The following is a 12,702-nucleotide window of genomic DNA, read 5'->3' as shown; positions in this document are numbered from 1 at the left end:
TCTCCCCTACCCTAGATTTCCCCCATACCCAGCTGCCTTTAGATCTCCCATGATCCCACCTTCCTTTTAACCTAAATGTGCCAAGTTCATAATACCTGGCACCTTGAGCTTGCTCCATCATTCAGCCTCAATCTACTTTACGGCTTGACCCCAATATCCCTTGATTTGCTGAGGGATCAAAAATTGGTATAACTCAACGTGGAATATCCTCATTGGTAGAGTAGCCACAATGTCCTGGGGTAGAAAGTTTCAATTATTTGCATCTCTCCTTGACTGGAAAAAGCTCTCTTCACCTCAATCGCAAATGATTGACCCCTTATTCTGCTCTGTGTTGTCAGTTCCCCTTTAAGATCATTTAAGGCCTTGTACGTTTCAATGAGATCAGCTCTCATTCTTATAAACATCATCCTTTCATCAAATGATATTGCTCCCTTCCCAAGAACCAATTTAGTGAACCTTGTCCGCCTTGTCCAACAAGGGGCACACACACGATGGGTCGTGTGAGGGCTGCTCTTGGATGTTTCGAGAGTAGCCTAGTGCTTCCCGTTGTTAGTGTACGCTTAAACTGGACCAGATGCTGGGCAACACGACAGCTCAGTGACTATCACTGTTTGCTGTGCAGACACATGGATTTGGGCCAGTGTCTGTGGGAGTTTGCGCATTCTCCCCGTGTTTGTGTGGGTTTTCTCCAGGTGCTCCGTTTCCTCCCACACCCCAAAGATGTGCTCTCAGGCTGATTGGTGTAACAAATTGTCCCTAAATTAGTCTCCCCTCAATCTGGATTCCAATGTGGAGTGCCATAAGCGTAGACAATGTTCATAGGTGGAAAAGGAGACTCACAATGTTGAAATGGCGGTGCAGGCTCATTGGGCCGAAGGGCCTGTTTCCTGTGCTGTGTTGCTCTTTGTTCTTTGTTCACTTTGCTGGGCCAAGTGTGTATACACCCTTGGATATGTACACTAGAACTGCCCTCGGTACTCCAGGTGTGGTCTCAAAAAAAGCCTTGTACAATTGGAGCAAGACTTACTTATTGCAATCACCTTGCAGTAGAGACTAAGGTGCCATTTGCCTCCCTGAGGTACTTGCTGCACCTGCATGCTAACTTTCTGTATTCCTTGTACAAGCACTCAAGTCTCTCTCAATATTCAAAATTAGAAGCTTCATGCCTTTTAAAAATATTTTGCCTTTCAATTCCTATTACCAAAGGCACATGGATCTGCTACCCAAGTGTCAACATACTCAACCTCTCTATTTCTCTCTGCAGTGCCTTTGCGTCCTCCTCACTGCTTCTAGCTCCATTAACTTTGTATCTTTAGCAAACTTGGATGCATTGCCCGAGGTCCCATTGTCTAAATGGCTGAGGCCTAACTCTGATCCATGCACAAGCTACAACCTCTCAATGTGAAAATGTCCAGCCTATCCCTGTTCTCTGTTTCCAGCCATGTTCCTCCATCCACATTCCCATATTACTCCCATCTCCATGATATATCTAAATAAATTTGCTTTCCGTTATCTACGCTACTGGTTAGATCCTCAAAAATAAACTAATAACTTTGTCAAACATGATTAACCTTTAGAAAAATCACGTCAACTGTGATCATCTTGTGACCTAGTTCATGCTAACTGACCCATCATTCCCTGTTTTTCCTCTTCACTAGGACCATTTTAGAACCTAGGGGAATTTTGAAAATAATAGTCAGTGCATCCATTAATGGCAGTGCACTTCCTGTCACCTGAAATCATGAGTTGTTGGGAGCAGACTTTGTCAATAGTGTGCTGTTCCCAGGGGCAGACCAGAAGTGTGTGCTGCCATCCAAAAGATGCATGTGACCCCATATTGGGAATGTTTTTCAATGGTGAAACCCACCATCAGCTGACAGCGCTGCAGGTACAGGTAGTCTGTACAAAATAAAACTCCTGATTGAACAGGGGGGTGTCCTGTGTCTTCCACCAAGACTTGCCTGCCCAACTCCATTTCCATTAACGTAAGAGTTTGAGGGCTCGAATGTGGCATGAGTGGGCAGGATTCTCCGATTTCATCTGTGGCGGGATCCATTGTGAGCAAGAATGGAAAATTTGCCATTCCAGGCAAAACTCCGTTCACTTTCAGTGGCACCGGAAACCACAGCTGCAAACAAGGATGGAGGATTTTGGCCTAATGTATTCAATACGAAACTTAACTTATAAATATTTCACATTACATTGATTTTACATTGATTTACATTGATGTGTGCATCATTGTTGTTTGTTGCGACTAGTTTAGTTAAAGAATTAATTGTGCTGGCAGGCCTCATGATTGGCACCTACTGTTGGTGGCTGGGCAGTTAAAGACATTTTCTTTATTGTGGAAAAAAGACCTGGAACATTTGGGGTTCCTCTCATGTGCCCCATTCCCATATCGCCATGGAACTCCCCCCACCAAACTTTGGATTCCCCTACTATATGACTCCACCTCATCTCGTTGGAATTCTCTCCAAGGCCCGATTCCCAATCCAAACTCCATTAATGTCTTCCCAAGGCCTGACCTGACTATCTTACTATAAATGGACTCAAAGCCCTGTAAGGACTCTGCCATCTAACACCCTGAAATGAACACACATTTGTTCAGTACTGACCCTGCCCTTTAGACCCCACATTTTGTTACTTTGACTGATTGCGCTCTCCTCCCTCCCACCACCACACCCCTCCACACCTCACACACACACACACACACACACACACACACATACACACACACACACACACACACACACACACACACACACACACACACACACACACACACACACACACACACACACACACACACACAAAGGATACGTGGTAAAACATACACTGCCAAACAAACCCCAACAACAAACCCAGGACATTAGGCCCGTCCTATTTTTTTTCCTGAAAAATAACATTTTGGGTAGAGAATTCCTCTGGGTTAGCACTCCCTGAGTGAAGAAATTTCTCCTCATATCAGTCCTAAAAAATTTACCACGTATCCTTAGATTGTGACCCTGGATCTGGACGTCCTCACCATCAGGAATATCCTTCCTGCCGGTCTAATCCTATTAGAATTTTAGAGATTTCTATGAGATTCCCTGCACCATTCCACCCCATTTTTCTAAACTCCAATGAATATAATCCTAAGCGATTCAATTTCCCCTTTTATGTCAGTCTTGCCATGCCCGACACGTCTTCATTGAATTCCCCCCATCCTTCCTCAGATAAGGAGATCAAAGCTGCACTCAACATTCCAGGTGTGGCCTCATCAAGGCTATTGGGAGACTTTACAAATATTAAGTCCCTTCTTTCCTCTCATTGCATACCAGGTAACTATTTGTCCTTCTTGCATTTAACGACACTACAGCTGCAATTAATAAAACTTTGAGGGGTGACTCCATCAATAGCATACTTTTAAAGTTTATCTGGTCACAGATATTCCATGGCTGCCATTGCTTAAATCATGGACCATGATTTAATCCTCCAGTGCAGTGCAATTTGGCCCATTGAGTCTGCACTGACCACAATAATACACTGGCCCTATCCCCATAACCCCGAGCTAGTCCCCTGACACTAAGCGGCAATTTAGTATGGCCAATCGACCTAACCCACACATCTTTTTAGGAGGAAGTTCTATAAATGGTAAAATAGTTTGTAGGGATCCAAAAGAGAGCCTGCTCCAACCTGACCAAGACTACGTAATATATGACATAGAAGAACACAAATGTGTTGCCCTTTCTCCATCAAGGAGAAGTCATTCTTTGTTACTTCTCCAAGAGAAAGAATATTTCAAATTGAAAGTTGTCCCTCTAAAATATTACTTCCCTCCAAGCAGCAGTTTAAAGGTATGATAAACTGAACATTTAAGGTATAAAGCCCAGTTAATTTTCCAGAGTTGCTATTGCACAATAATTTCAACAGGAAATATCATATGTGCATCTCAGCTATGGAACACTTTCTTTTCCCGAATAAAAAAGATCATTTTGATTGTATTTAGCAATACAATGTTGAACTTGTCAAAACACTCTAGGAGCAATATAACCCGAGTACAATGAGCTGGGAGAGGGTTAATCACTCCATTGGCAACCATAATTTTGACTGTGTAGAGAGCCCCCGTTTGGGAACAGCTGCTAAATGAGCACCATCTTCTGGATTTCTTAATGTATTGCAAGGTTAATTTTCATTAAATGTAAATTAATGCTAAATAATCCAAATTATTATTTTACGAAATAAAGGCAGAGTTGGATTTAGTGCTCCCATGTTGATGGGGGAGAGAGGCTTGTTAAATCCAGCGGATGATCTTCACAATGTCTACCCACCTGCCCCTTCCCCCTCCCTCCCCCTGTTATTATACTAGCGGCAAAGGTGGCACTGTCCAGGCTGTCCACAGTGGGACATTACGGCTTTTAAGAGGGCAATTAATGGAAAAGATATTGCAGCTTTCTTTCTATTGAACTAAATTGTGTTCCCTCTAAATTAAATGTGAGTTTGTATCTCCTGGCCATTAACTAGAAATTTAGGTTTTGTTTATTGCATTTCCAGCATGGTGATTACATACAGCCTCAAAGACTTGCAGCGTTACAGTTGTACACTAGCATTAATAATGTAAATCTTTATAATTAAAAGCTATATATCATTTTAAAAAAAGCATTTGCATTCTTCACCCAATGCCTTTAGCATAACTCCAGCAGTATTATGTAGCCATGATGTGGAGATGCTGGCGTTGGACTGGGGTGAACCTGAGGAAGGAGCAGCGCTCTGAAAACTCGTGATTCTAGATAAACCTGTTGGACTTTAACCTGGTGTTGTGAGACTTCTTATTATGTAGCCATGGTCTGTGAGATGGTACAGTGTGAGGAAAAATGCTACATTAGTGCATAAGACATGTTTGTTTTTTGCTTGGCAATGGTCCATAATCATAGATATAAAAATTAGAAATTTTCTACTAAAATCTATGTTTTATTGCCTATCTTTTCACATAGGTTCATGTTCTGGGCAGAATGGGGACGGAAGCCTTGCATTGGCAGAGCGCGGTTGGATGGATCAGAACAAATTGTCCTTGTGAGCTCCAGCATCGCATGGCCAAATGGAATATCAATTGACTATGAGGTTTGCTACCATGTTTGCTCCAAAGAATATCGGCAACATTTTCCTGCAATTACATTTTAGCAATTCTTTATCAATAACATTTTAGCAATTCTTTATCTTCCTTTAGAGCTCTGTGTTTAAAAGATAAATAAAATGCTTAGACCACCCGTAAAAAGTCTGCCGATATTTACTGCACGATTGATCCACAGGAAAATAAATTATATTGGTGTGATGCTCGTACGGACAAGATAGAAAGAGTTGACCTTGAAACCGGAGAAAACCGAGAGATTGTGCTGTCAGGCAACAACATGGATATGTTTTCAGTTGCTGTCTTTGGGGTTTACATCTTCTGGTCTGACAGGTAATTTATTTTCCCATAAGTGTTCAGGATTTAAAATGTTCTTGCGCTGCCTGATTTCCTATCCGTGTAGGATTAGCTCTTTCTGAACAAGGTCACAATAAGAAGCTCAAATGGACTTCATTTCCAGGGGTGAACCATTTCTAATATTGGAATTTGAACCGCGTCAGTGTCAAACCGAGGATGTGTTGTGTGCCTCTTTTCTGTGGTAAGTCATTAATTAAATTAATCTGTTAATTAACCGTTTGCCCTTTTGACAGGGCACATGCCAACGGATCCATCAAACGTGGATACAAGAACAATGCTACAGATGCTATCACCGTGAGAACACATCTTGGTGTGAACCTGAAGGGTGTGAAGATTTTCAACCGGGCCAGAGAAAAAGGTCTCTTCATTTTTTTTTCTGTATGGGAGGCACATTAAATTGAGAATTGCTTGCAGTTCTGTGACTGAATGAATAGTTATCTAATTTTAGTGAATTTTGTAACTGTTTGTCAACATTTACAAAACAAATGTTACATTGGACAAATATATGACATTCTTTGAGGAATTTTCTCAGACAATATGTTCTTCTAGTGTTACAATGCAGTTAAATGACCTGCAAAAGATGTCTGGATAATCTTTCAAGTGTAAATAATGTGTCAAGGATGAACTCAGTCTTTTCATGTGGCTAACACTTCAATTCACCCAGTCTGTGAAATGAGTATTACTGCATCTCAATCAGGCTGACAGTTCAGTTTGCTAAAAACACATTTTCTTTGGAAAAGATGTATATTTACCTGCTAGCAATTAAAGAAGGTTGAATTTCTGAAGTTGATGAATGGTTTACCATTGTTACCCGAGTTATGGGCAACTGTCAGATAGTCCCAGCTGGAGATACAAGCTGAGTATGAGAGGGCAAAGCGTCGACGGAAGGGGAAAGGGGAATTAATGAAGACATAGTGTAATATAAATGACTGTAAAAATATTGAGCTATTTTACCTTAAAGAAAAATGGTGACTACAATTATGATTATTATAATGGTGTATACTCCATATCTGTTTTATTATGGGCAGTCCAGTGATAGAGCACATTGGAATACAGAGCATTGCTAAGGTACATAAGGGGGATGAAGGCAGACAATAAGATGTCATAACATGATAGGTACTGTAAAACTGATTACCTCCCTACCATTTCTGCATATGGACACTAGTCAGACATCGTACACCCCAGTACGGACAGGTTCAGGTCAGCAGTCTATTCCTAAGACATGTCAGGTGAAAGCATGACAAGTTATTGCTTCTGGAAGAGGGTGCCAAGATGGAAAGCTGTTCCTAGAAACTTTAATAGGTCTACCATAAAGGTACTAGCTGTAACATTGGGACCACGAGTGGTAAAGATGGGCCAATTTTAACTTCTAATGCTCAACAGAGTTTGAGTACGTATTCTGTTAAAAATGAGAAGGTTATTTACCACTTGTAACTTGATACTTTCCCACCATTTCCAATTGTATCCTACAAGATTACGGACTGTTGAGGCATCATTAAAACTGGTGAGAGTATTGTGAATTGATTAATATCAATGTCTCCATTAGGTCAATAGGACCCCGATTCCACTGAACTGGGGCCTGAGAATGGGAACTTCAGTTTGAAATGGGTCATAGAGTCACAGAATCACTACAGTGCAGAAGGAAGCCATTGGGCCCATCGAGTCTGCACTGACTACAATCCCACCCAGGCCCTATTCCCGCAACCCCCACATATTTACCCTATTAATCCCCTAACACTGGGATCAATTTATCATGGCCAACCAACCAAGCTCGCACATCTTTGGAGTGTGGGAGGAAACCGGGGCACCCAGTTGAAACCCACGCAGGCACGGGGAAAATTTGTCAACTCCACACAGATAGTGACCTGAGGCTGGAATTGAACCCGGGTCCCTGGTGCTGTGAGGCAGCAGTGCTAACAACTGTGCTGCCACAATGTTTGGCACTGTGCCCGTCTGCTTCTTTTTCCCAAAAATATAGCATATTCATAGAATTTGTAGAATTACATTACAAACATTTTAACTTGAAAATTACAGAAAATGTCATAAAATTTGACTTGTCTTTGTACAGTGTGCTCGATTTCGAGGTGCCTCTGTGTAATCGGAATTCTCTTGATATTTACAATATACATTTCATGTCCGGCACATAGCCTGGGGCAAATTGAAAAATTGCAGAAAGTGCAAAAGAATTCAGCATTCTTTCATGTGGCATGTTCCTCTCTGAGCTGCCTGAATGCCATTTCAATCCTCTTGATAGTCACAAAGTTTATTCAATGTCAAGCACGCGTTGAGAGATTCTATACATTTTCCAGCCCCTCAGTGTACCACAGCTGAAGAGACTCAGACAGCAATCTTTCCTTCAGCCACCAGACTGAGAGTGGAAAAAGGCCAGTTTTTTTTTAATGTATTCCTTTCTTACAGTTGCAAAGCCAATGCTCAGAGTGGACAGGGCAAGCCCTTAATCAATCTCCTCGCTTGCTCCAAAAAACAATTTAAATTCAAATTGAATCCAATTCATTCTTCGCACAAGAGAGACATACAAGTTCCAAGCGAAAGTCCGCTACTGGTCTGGAGATTGAACAGGACCACCAGGCTTTCTTATGAGAGTCTAATTGAGCCTCACAGGCACACCACAGTCACCATTGCTTCAAACTCCTCCCCTGTTCCCTCCTATGAGATCTTCCCAAAACCCCTCCTCACCTCCTATCTGGTCGATGACGCAGTCAAGAACCACAAATCTTTCCCCGCTGGAATATACTGCCTGCCCTCATCCTGGCCTGCTTAATATTCATAGAATCTCTACAGTGCAGAAAGAGGCCATTGAGCCTGCACTGACAACAATCCCATCCAGGCCTTATCCCTGTAACCCCATGTATTTACCCTGCTAATCCCCTGACACTAAAGGGCAAATTACTGTGTCCAATCAACCTAACCTGCTCATCGTTGGACTATGGGAGGACACCTGAGCACCTGGAGGAAACCCAAGCAGACATGGGGAGAACACATGTCACCCGAGGCCGGAATTGAACCCAGGTCCCTGGAGCTCTGAGGCAGCAGTGCTAACCACTATGCCATCACGCTGCCTCAAATGAGGTCTGCATGTTAAAGTACCTTGGTCCTGAAATTGATACCAGCTAGATTGTTTCATGCTTGCCTAGTCCCTATCTGCTGTAAACCCATTTGGGGTTAGATCCTAGTTGTGTGCTTTTGCATGATCTGATAAATCCAGCTTTTGGTTATGTCAGCTGTTGAGATCAAAAAATAACTTTCTTAGACCTTATTATCCACATTCTCATAATAAAGTTTTTCATTATGCATACCTACATTTATTAATCCTAGCACTGTAGAAAAAACTGCATGTTAAAAATCTTAACATACTCGGGTGCTAAAGTCATTTTTGTTGAAATCCAGTAAGTCAAAAGAGGAATAGAGATTAACCTGTTGGAGGTCCAAAACTATAGCATAAAGTAGAAACACTGGGACATCTTATTGAAATTAAGACGCTGTAGAAATGTTTAAAAGAAACAAAGAACAGAGAACAATGCAGCACAGGACAAGGCCCTTTGGCCCTCCAAGCCTGTGCTGATACATCATTTCCAACCCTTTGTTCATGTGTCTATCAAGATGCACCTTGAATGTTGTTAACATGCCTGCTTCCACCACCTCCACTGGCAGTGTGTTCCAGGCACCCACCACTCTCTGTGTGAAAAATTTTCCTCACATGTCTCACTATACATACCCCCTCTCACCTTAAACCTATGTCCTTTGGTAGTCAACCCTTCTCCCTGGGAAAAAGCCTCTGAGTATCCGTCCTATCTACTCAAGTTTGATTGGCACCACATCCACAAACATCCATTCCCGCCACCACCTACTCTCAGTAGCAGCAATGTGTACTACCTACAAGGTGCGCTGCACCAAAGACCCTTAGACCACACCTACCAAATCCATAACAACTTCCATCTAGGCAGATACATGGGAACACCACCACCTGCAAGTTCCTCTCCAAGCCAGTCACCATCCTGACTTGGAAATATATCACCGTTCCTTCTCAGTGGCTGGGTCAAGATCCTGGAATTCCCCCCCTAACGGCATTATTGGTCAATCCACAGCATGTGGATTACTGCGATTCAAGAAGGCAGCTCATCATCACCTTCTCAAGGTCAACTAGGGATGGGCAATAAATGCTGGCCAGCCAGTGATGCCTGTGTTCCACGAATGAATAAAAATAAAACCATACTGCTACACATATCCAATCCAGTTTAGAAACAATTTATTATGTCTGTCCTTCTATGGGTGAAATGCAAAGTAAATGATCGAGCAAAAAATCAAATTGGTCAGACACTTGGATGCATCAGATATTACCACGTCCCTGACAAACCAGTGCTCCCCCCACACACCATCCCCCCACACAACCCGCTTATCCGCTGGCTGCACTCTATCAGCCAAAGCTCATTATCTGATATTGATGCCCTAACAATGCAAAATCCATATTTTGGCAGGTACCAATATTTGTGCAAAGAACAATGGTGGATGCCAGCAGCTCTGTTTATACCGTGGAAAGGGTCAGAAAACCTGTGGATGTTCGTACAGCATGCTTGCCGAGGACTCAGTCAGCTGTCACGATTACGATGGGTACTTGGTGTATTCGGAAAGAACAATATTGAAGAGCATCCACCTCACAGATGAAACAAACTTAAATCCTCCAATAAGACCATATGAAAAACCGGAATACTTCAAAAATGTCATAGCCTTGACTTTTGATTACCGGCGGAGTGCAAGGAGAACCAATCGGATTTTCATGAGTGATGTTCATTTTGGAAATATCCAGCTTATCAACGATGACTGGACAGGCAGAAGAGTAATCGTGGAGAGTAAGTACACACTTGAAATGATTGAATACTATTCCCATTGTTATAATTCGTTTTTACTTTGGCTACAATATGCAGTCAGCAAAATAGGAAATTCATGGAATGTGCAGTGCACTTTTACTAGTTGATGCAGGAATTTGGTCATGCAGATGTTATGAATCTGATCTAGGCATTGGCTAACTTGAGAATTTGAATTTAGTTTTAAAACATCAGAAATGAGCTAGTATTGGTACAAGTGATTGCATGAATCGGCTTGATGTTGATTAACAACCTCACTCGGTTCATCAGTGCACATGCAGAAAATTTGCTATCCAAACGCGATCGGAGCCCAGTCCCACACCACTCTGATTGTCTCTTAACTTCTGGAGTGCCCTAGCCGATTGTTACCAGCAGCTCAAGAAGAAGGTTCATCACCACTGTGTCTGGGTAACTCAGGGATGCCTACATTCTGAGAATGATTCAACAATGTTGTGCTTCCTTCCTTTAGGAAGTGTTCTATGGTGACGCATCATCGTTAAAGTCGTTATTGCAGCACCATAAGTCAATGTAACATTCAACGGCAAATGCCTATTATGTTGCTTGCAAACTTAAGAGGGCTGTAAATACATTTGATAGTTGTAAAATGCAGAACTCATCAAAAATATTGTTCTCAAGATGATTACTGTTGGGTATTTGTATAATCTGAGTTTTGCAGGTCATGTTATTCAAGTAATATTATTTACCGAACAACCTTAAACCCTGTACAGTTTTCTTGAAATGTGTTTTCACCCCTCTGCTCCCTTCATCCAGTGGACTATTGGTGTGACTGTTGGCTGGGATATTGTTTGATAGATGTTGGTCACTTTCCAGTGTTTGGCTCAAAGCATTCTTCGTAAGTGATCCATACGATATATTTCCATCAATTATTTTAAAAATAAGCTGAAAAGGGTAAGTACTTACAGGTGTGGGGAACAAAGAGGGGAGTCAGAATACACTTGGATAAGAACCAACACAGATTTGAAAGACCATATGGCTTGTTCCTTTGCTGTGCTAGCCTCTGATTCTGTGTTGGCAAATTATTGAGCGCTAGAGACAGTTACACACAGAGCTTGCAATAGAATTTCTAGTTAGCCATCAAAATGGTGTAGTCGAAGTAATGTTCACATCCCTGGCCCTTTTCCTGCATAGATCAACTAATTTCAGAAACAATGAATGGAAGCTAGGATAGTCTGGTTCAACTATTTTTTTGCCAGCTGAGGCATTTTTGAAGTTGAGGAACTGTAAAAATATTTGAGAGACCTAAGAAAACGAACATACAAGGATCTCCTTAATAATCTATAGAATGGAATCCCTACAGTGGAGAAATAGGCCATTTGGCCCATCAAGTCTTCGCCGACCCTCCGAAAGAGCATCTTAATCAGGCTGAAGCCCCAGCCTCTTCCTGCAACCTTGTGCATTTACCATGGCCAATGCACCAAATCAAAGCTGCACATCTTTGGACTGTGGGAGGAAACCGGAGGAAACACATGCAGATGCAGCAAGAACACGTAAACTCCAGACAATCATCAAGGTTGGAATTGAACTCGGGTCCTTGGCGCTGTGAGGCAGCAGTGCTAACCACTGTGCCACCATGCTGCTCCTGGAATCAGGCTCCTAGGAGATTCTGCTGACTAACTGAGTATTTTGAAGGACAAACTGACAGTGCAAAAGCAATGCCTGCTGTTTCCAGTTTATTTGTTAGCTTTTAAACATTTTATTTATGGTTGAAGTAAAATCACATGAGATTTCAGTGCAGACACAGAAGGATCTTTTTGAAGTGGATTTGCTTGTCTAATTCTGTGGAGTCAAGTGTCCACAAAAGAGATTGTCTGATAGAGTGGATCTCCTGTCTGTTGTATAATCCACCAAATTTTCATCCTTTGACTTCAAAGGTGGGTAATCTGTTCTGTCCAATTACTGCGTGGAATGAAGCTGAAGATTTTCCCCAATCTTATTTACGTGACACCTTTGACAGAAAGTTAGTTAGCCCAGATTTCTGGATGATGCAGTGTGAGGAATGTTCTGATTATTGATTTCTGTCTTTTTGCATTTGTCAAAGCTTTAAAAACAAACATAAGCGCTTCGAAGAAAATATATTTGACACTAAAAGCATTGCCTGGTGCTGCCAAAGTTAATAGATGTTGACAACGATAAATCTAAGATATCATAGTCCACGGAAATATCACTGCTTATTATTATATCCCAAATATATGTCCTTGGCATATCGTAAACATATTATTTTGTCTCTATCGCACAGTGGAATTATAGTTTTAGAAAGATTATTTTGTGCACTGTGCAAAGTCCCATTTTTTTCAGATTATCTTTTGATCTCTTTATACCAGAACAGGCAATTAA

At 41.8% G+C, this 12,702-nt stretch overlaps 1 protein-coding gene across 1 annotated transcript in view; it reads left to right on the top strand.

Annotated features, from left to right (window-relative positions):
- Positions 1–12,702, top strand: part of LOC145350212 (low-density lipoprotein receptor-related protein 1-like) — a 1,564,930-nt gene that overhangs the window by 1,183,560 nt on the left and 368,668 nt on the right. The window contains exons 38-41 of the mRNA XM_080199274.1: positions 4,974–5,100; positions 5,289–5,440; positions 5,698–5,822; positions 9,961–10,332. Of these exons, the coding sequence (XP_080055400.1) occupies positions 4,974–5,100; positions 5,289–5,440; positions 5,698–5,822; positions 9,961–10,332 (776 nt within the window). The remainder of the gene's footprint in view (positions 1–4,973; positions 5,101–5,288; positions 5,441–5,697; positions 5,823–9,960; positions 10,333–12,702) is intronic.

The sequence above is a fragment of the Carcharhinus amblyrhynchos genome, chromosome 11 (assembly GCF_965287045.1).
Source record: "Carcharhinus amblyrhynchos chromosome 11, sCarAmb.v2.hapA, whole genome shotgun sequence".
Taxonomy (NCBI): Eukaryota; Metazoa; Chordata; class Chondrichthyes; order Carcharhiniformes; family Carcharhinidae; genus Carcharhinus; species Carcharhinus amblyrhynchos.
Note: the sequence above shows the minus strand (reverse complement) of the source record. Positions and strands in the feature narration are given on the sequence as shown.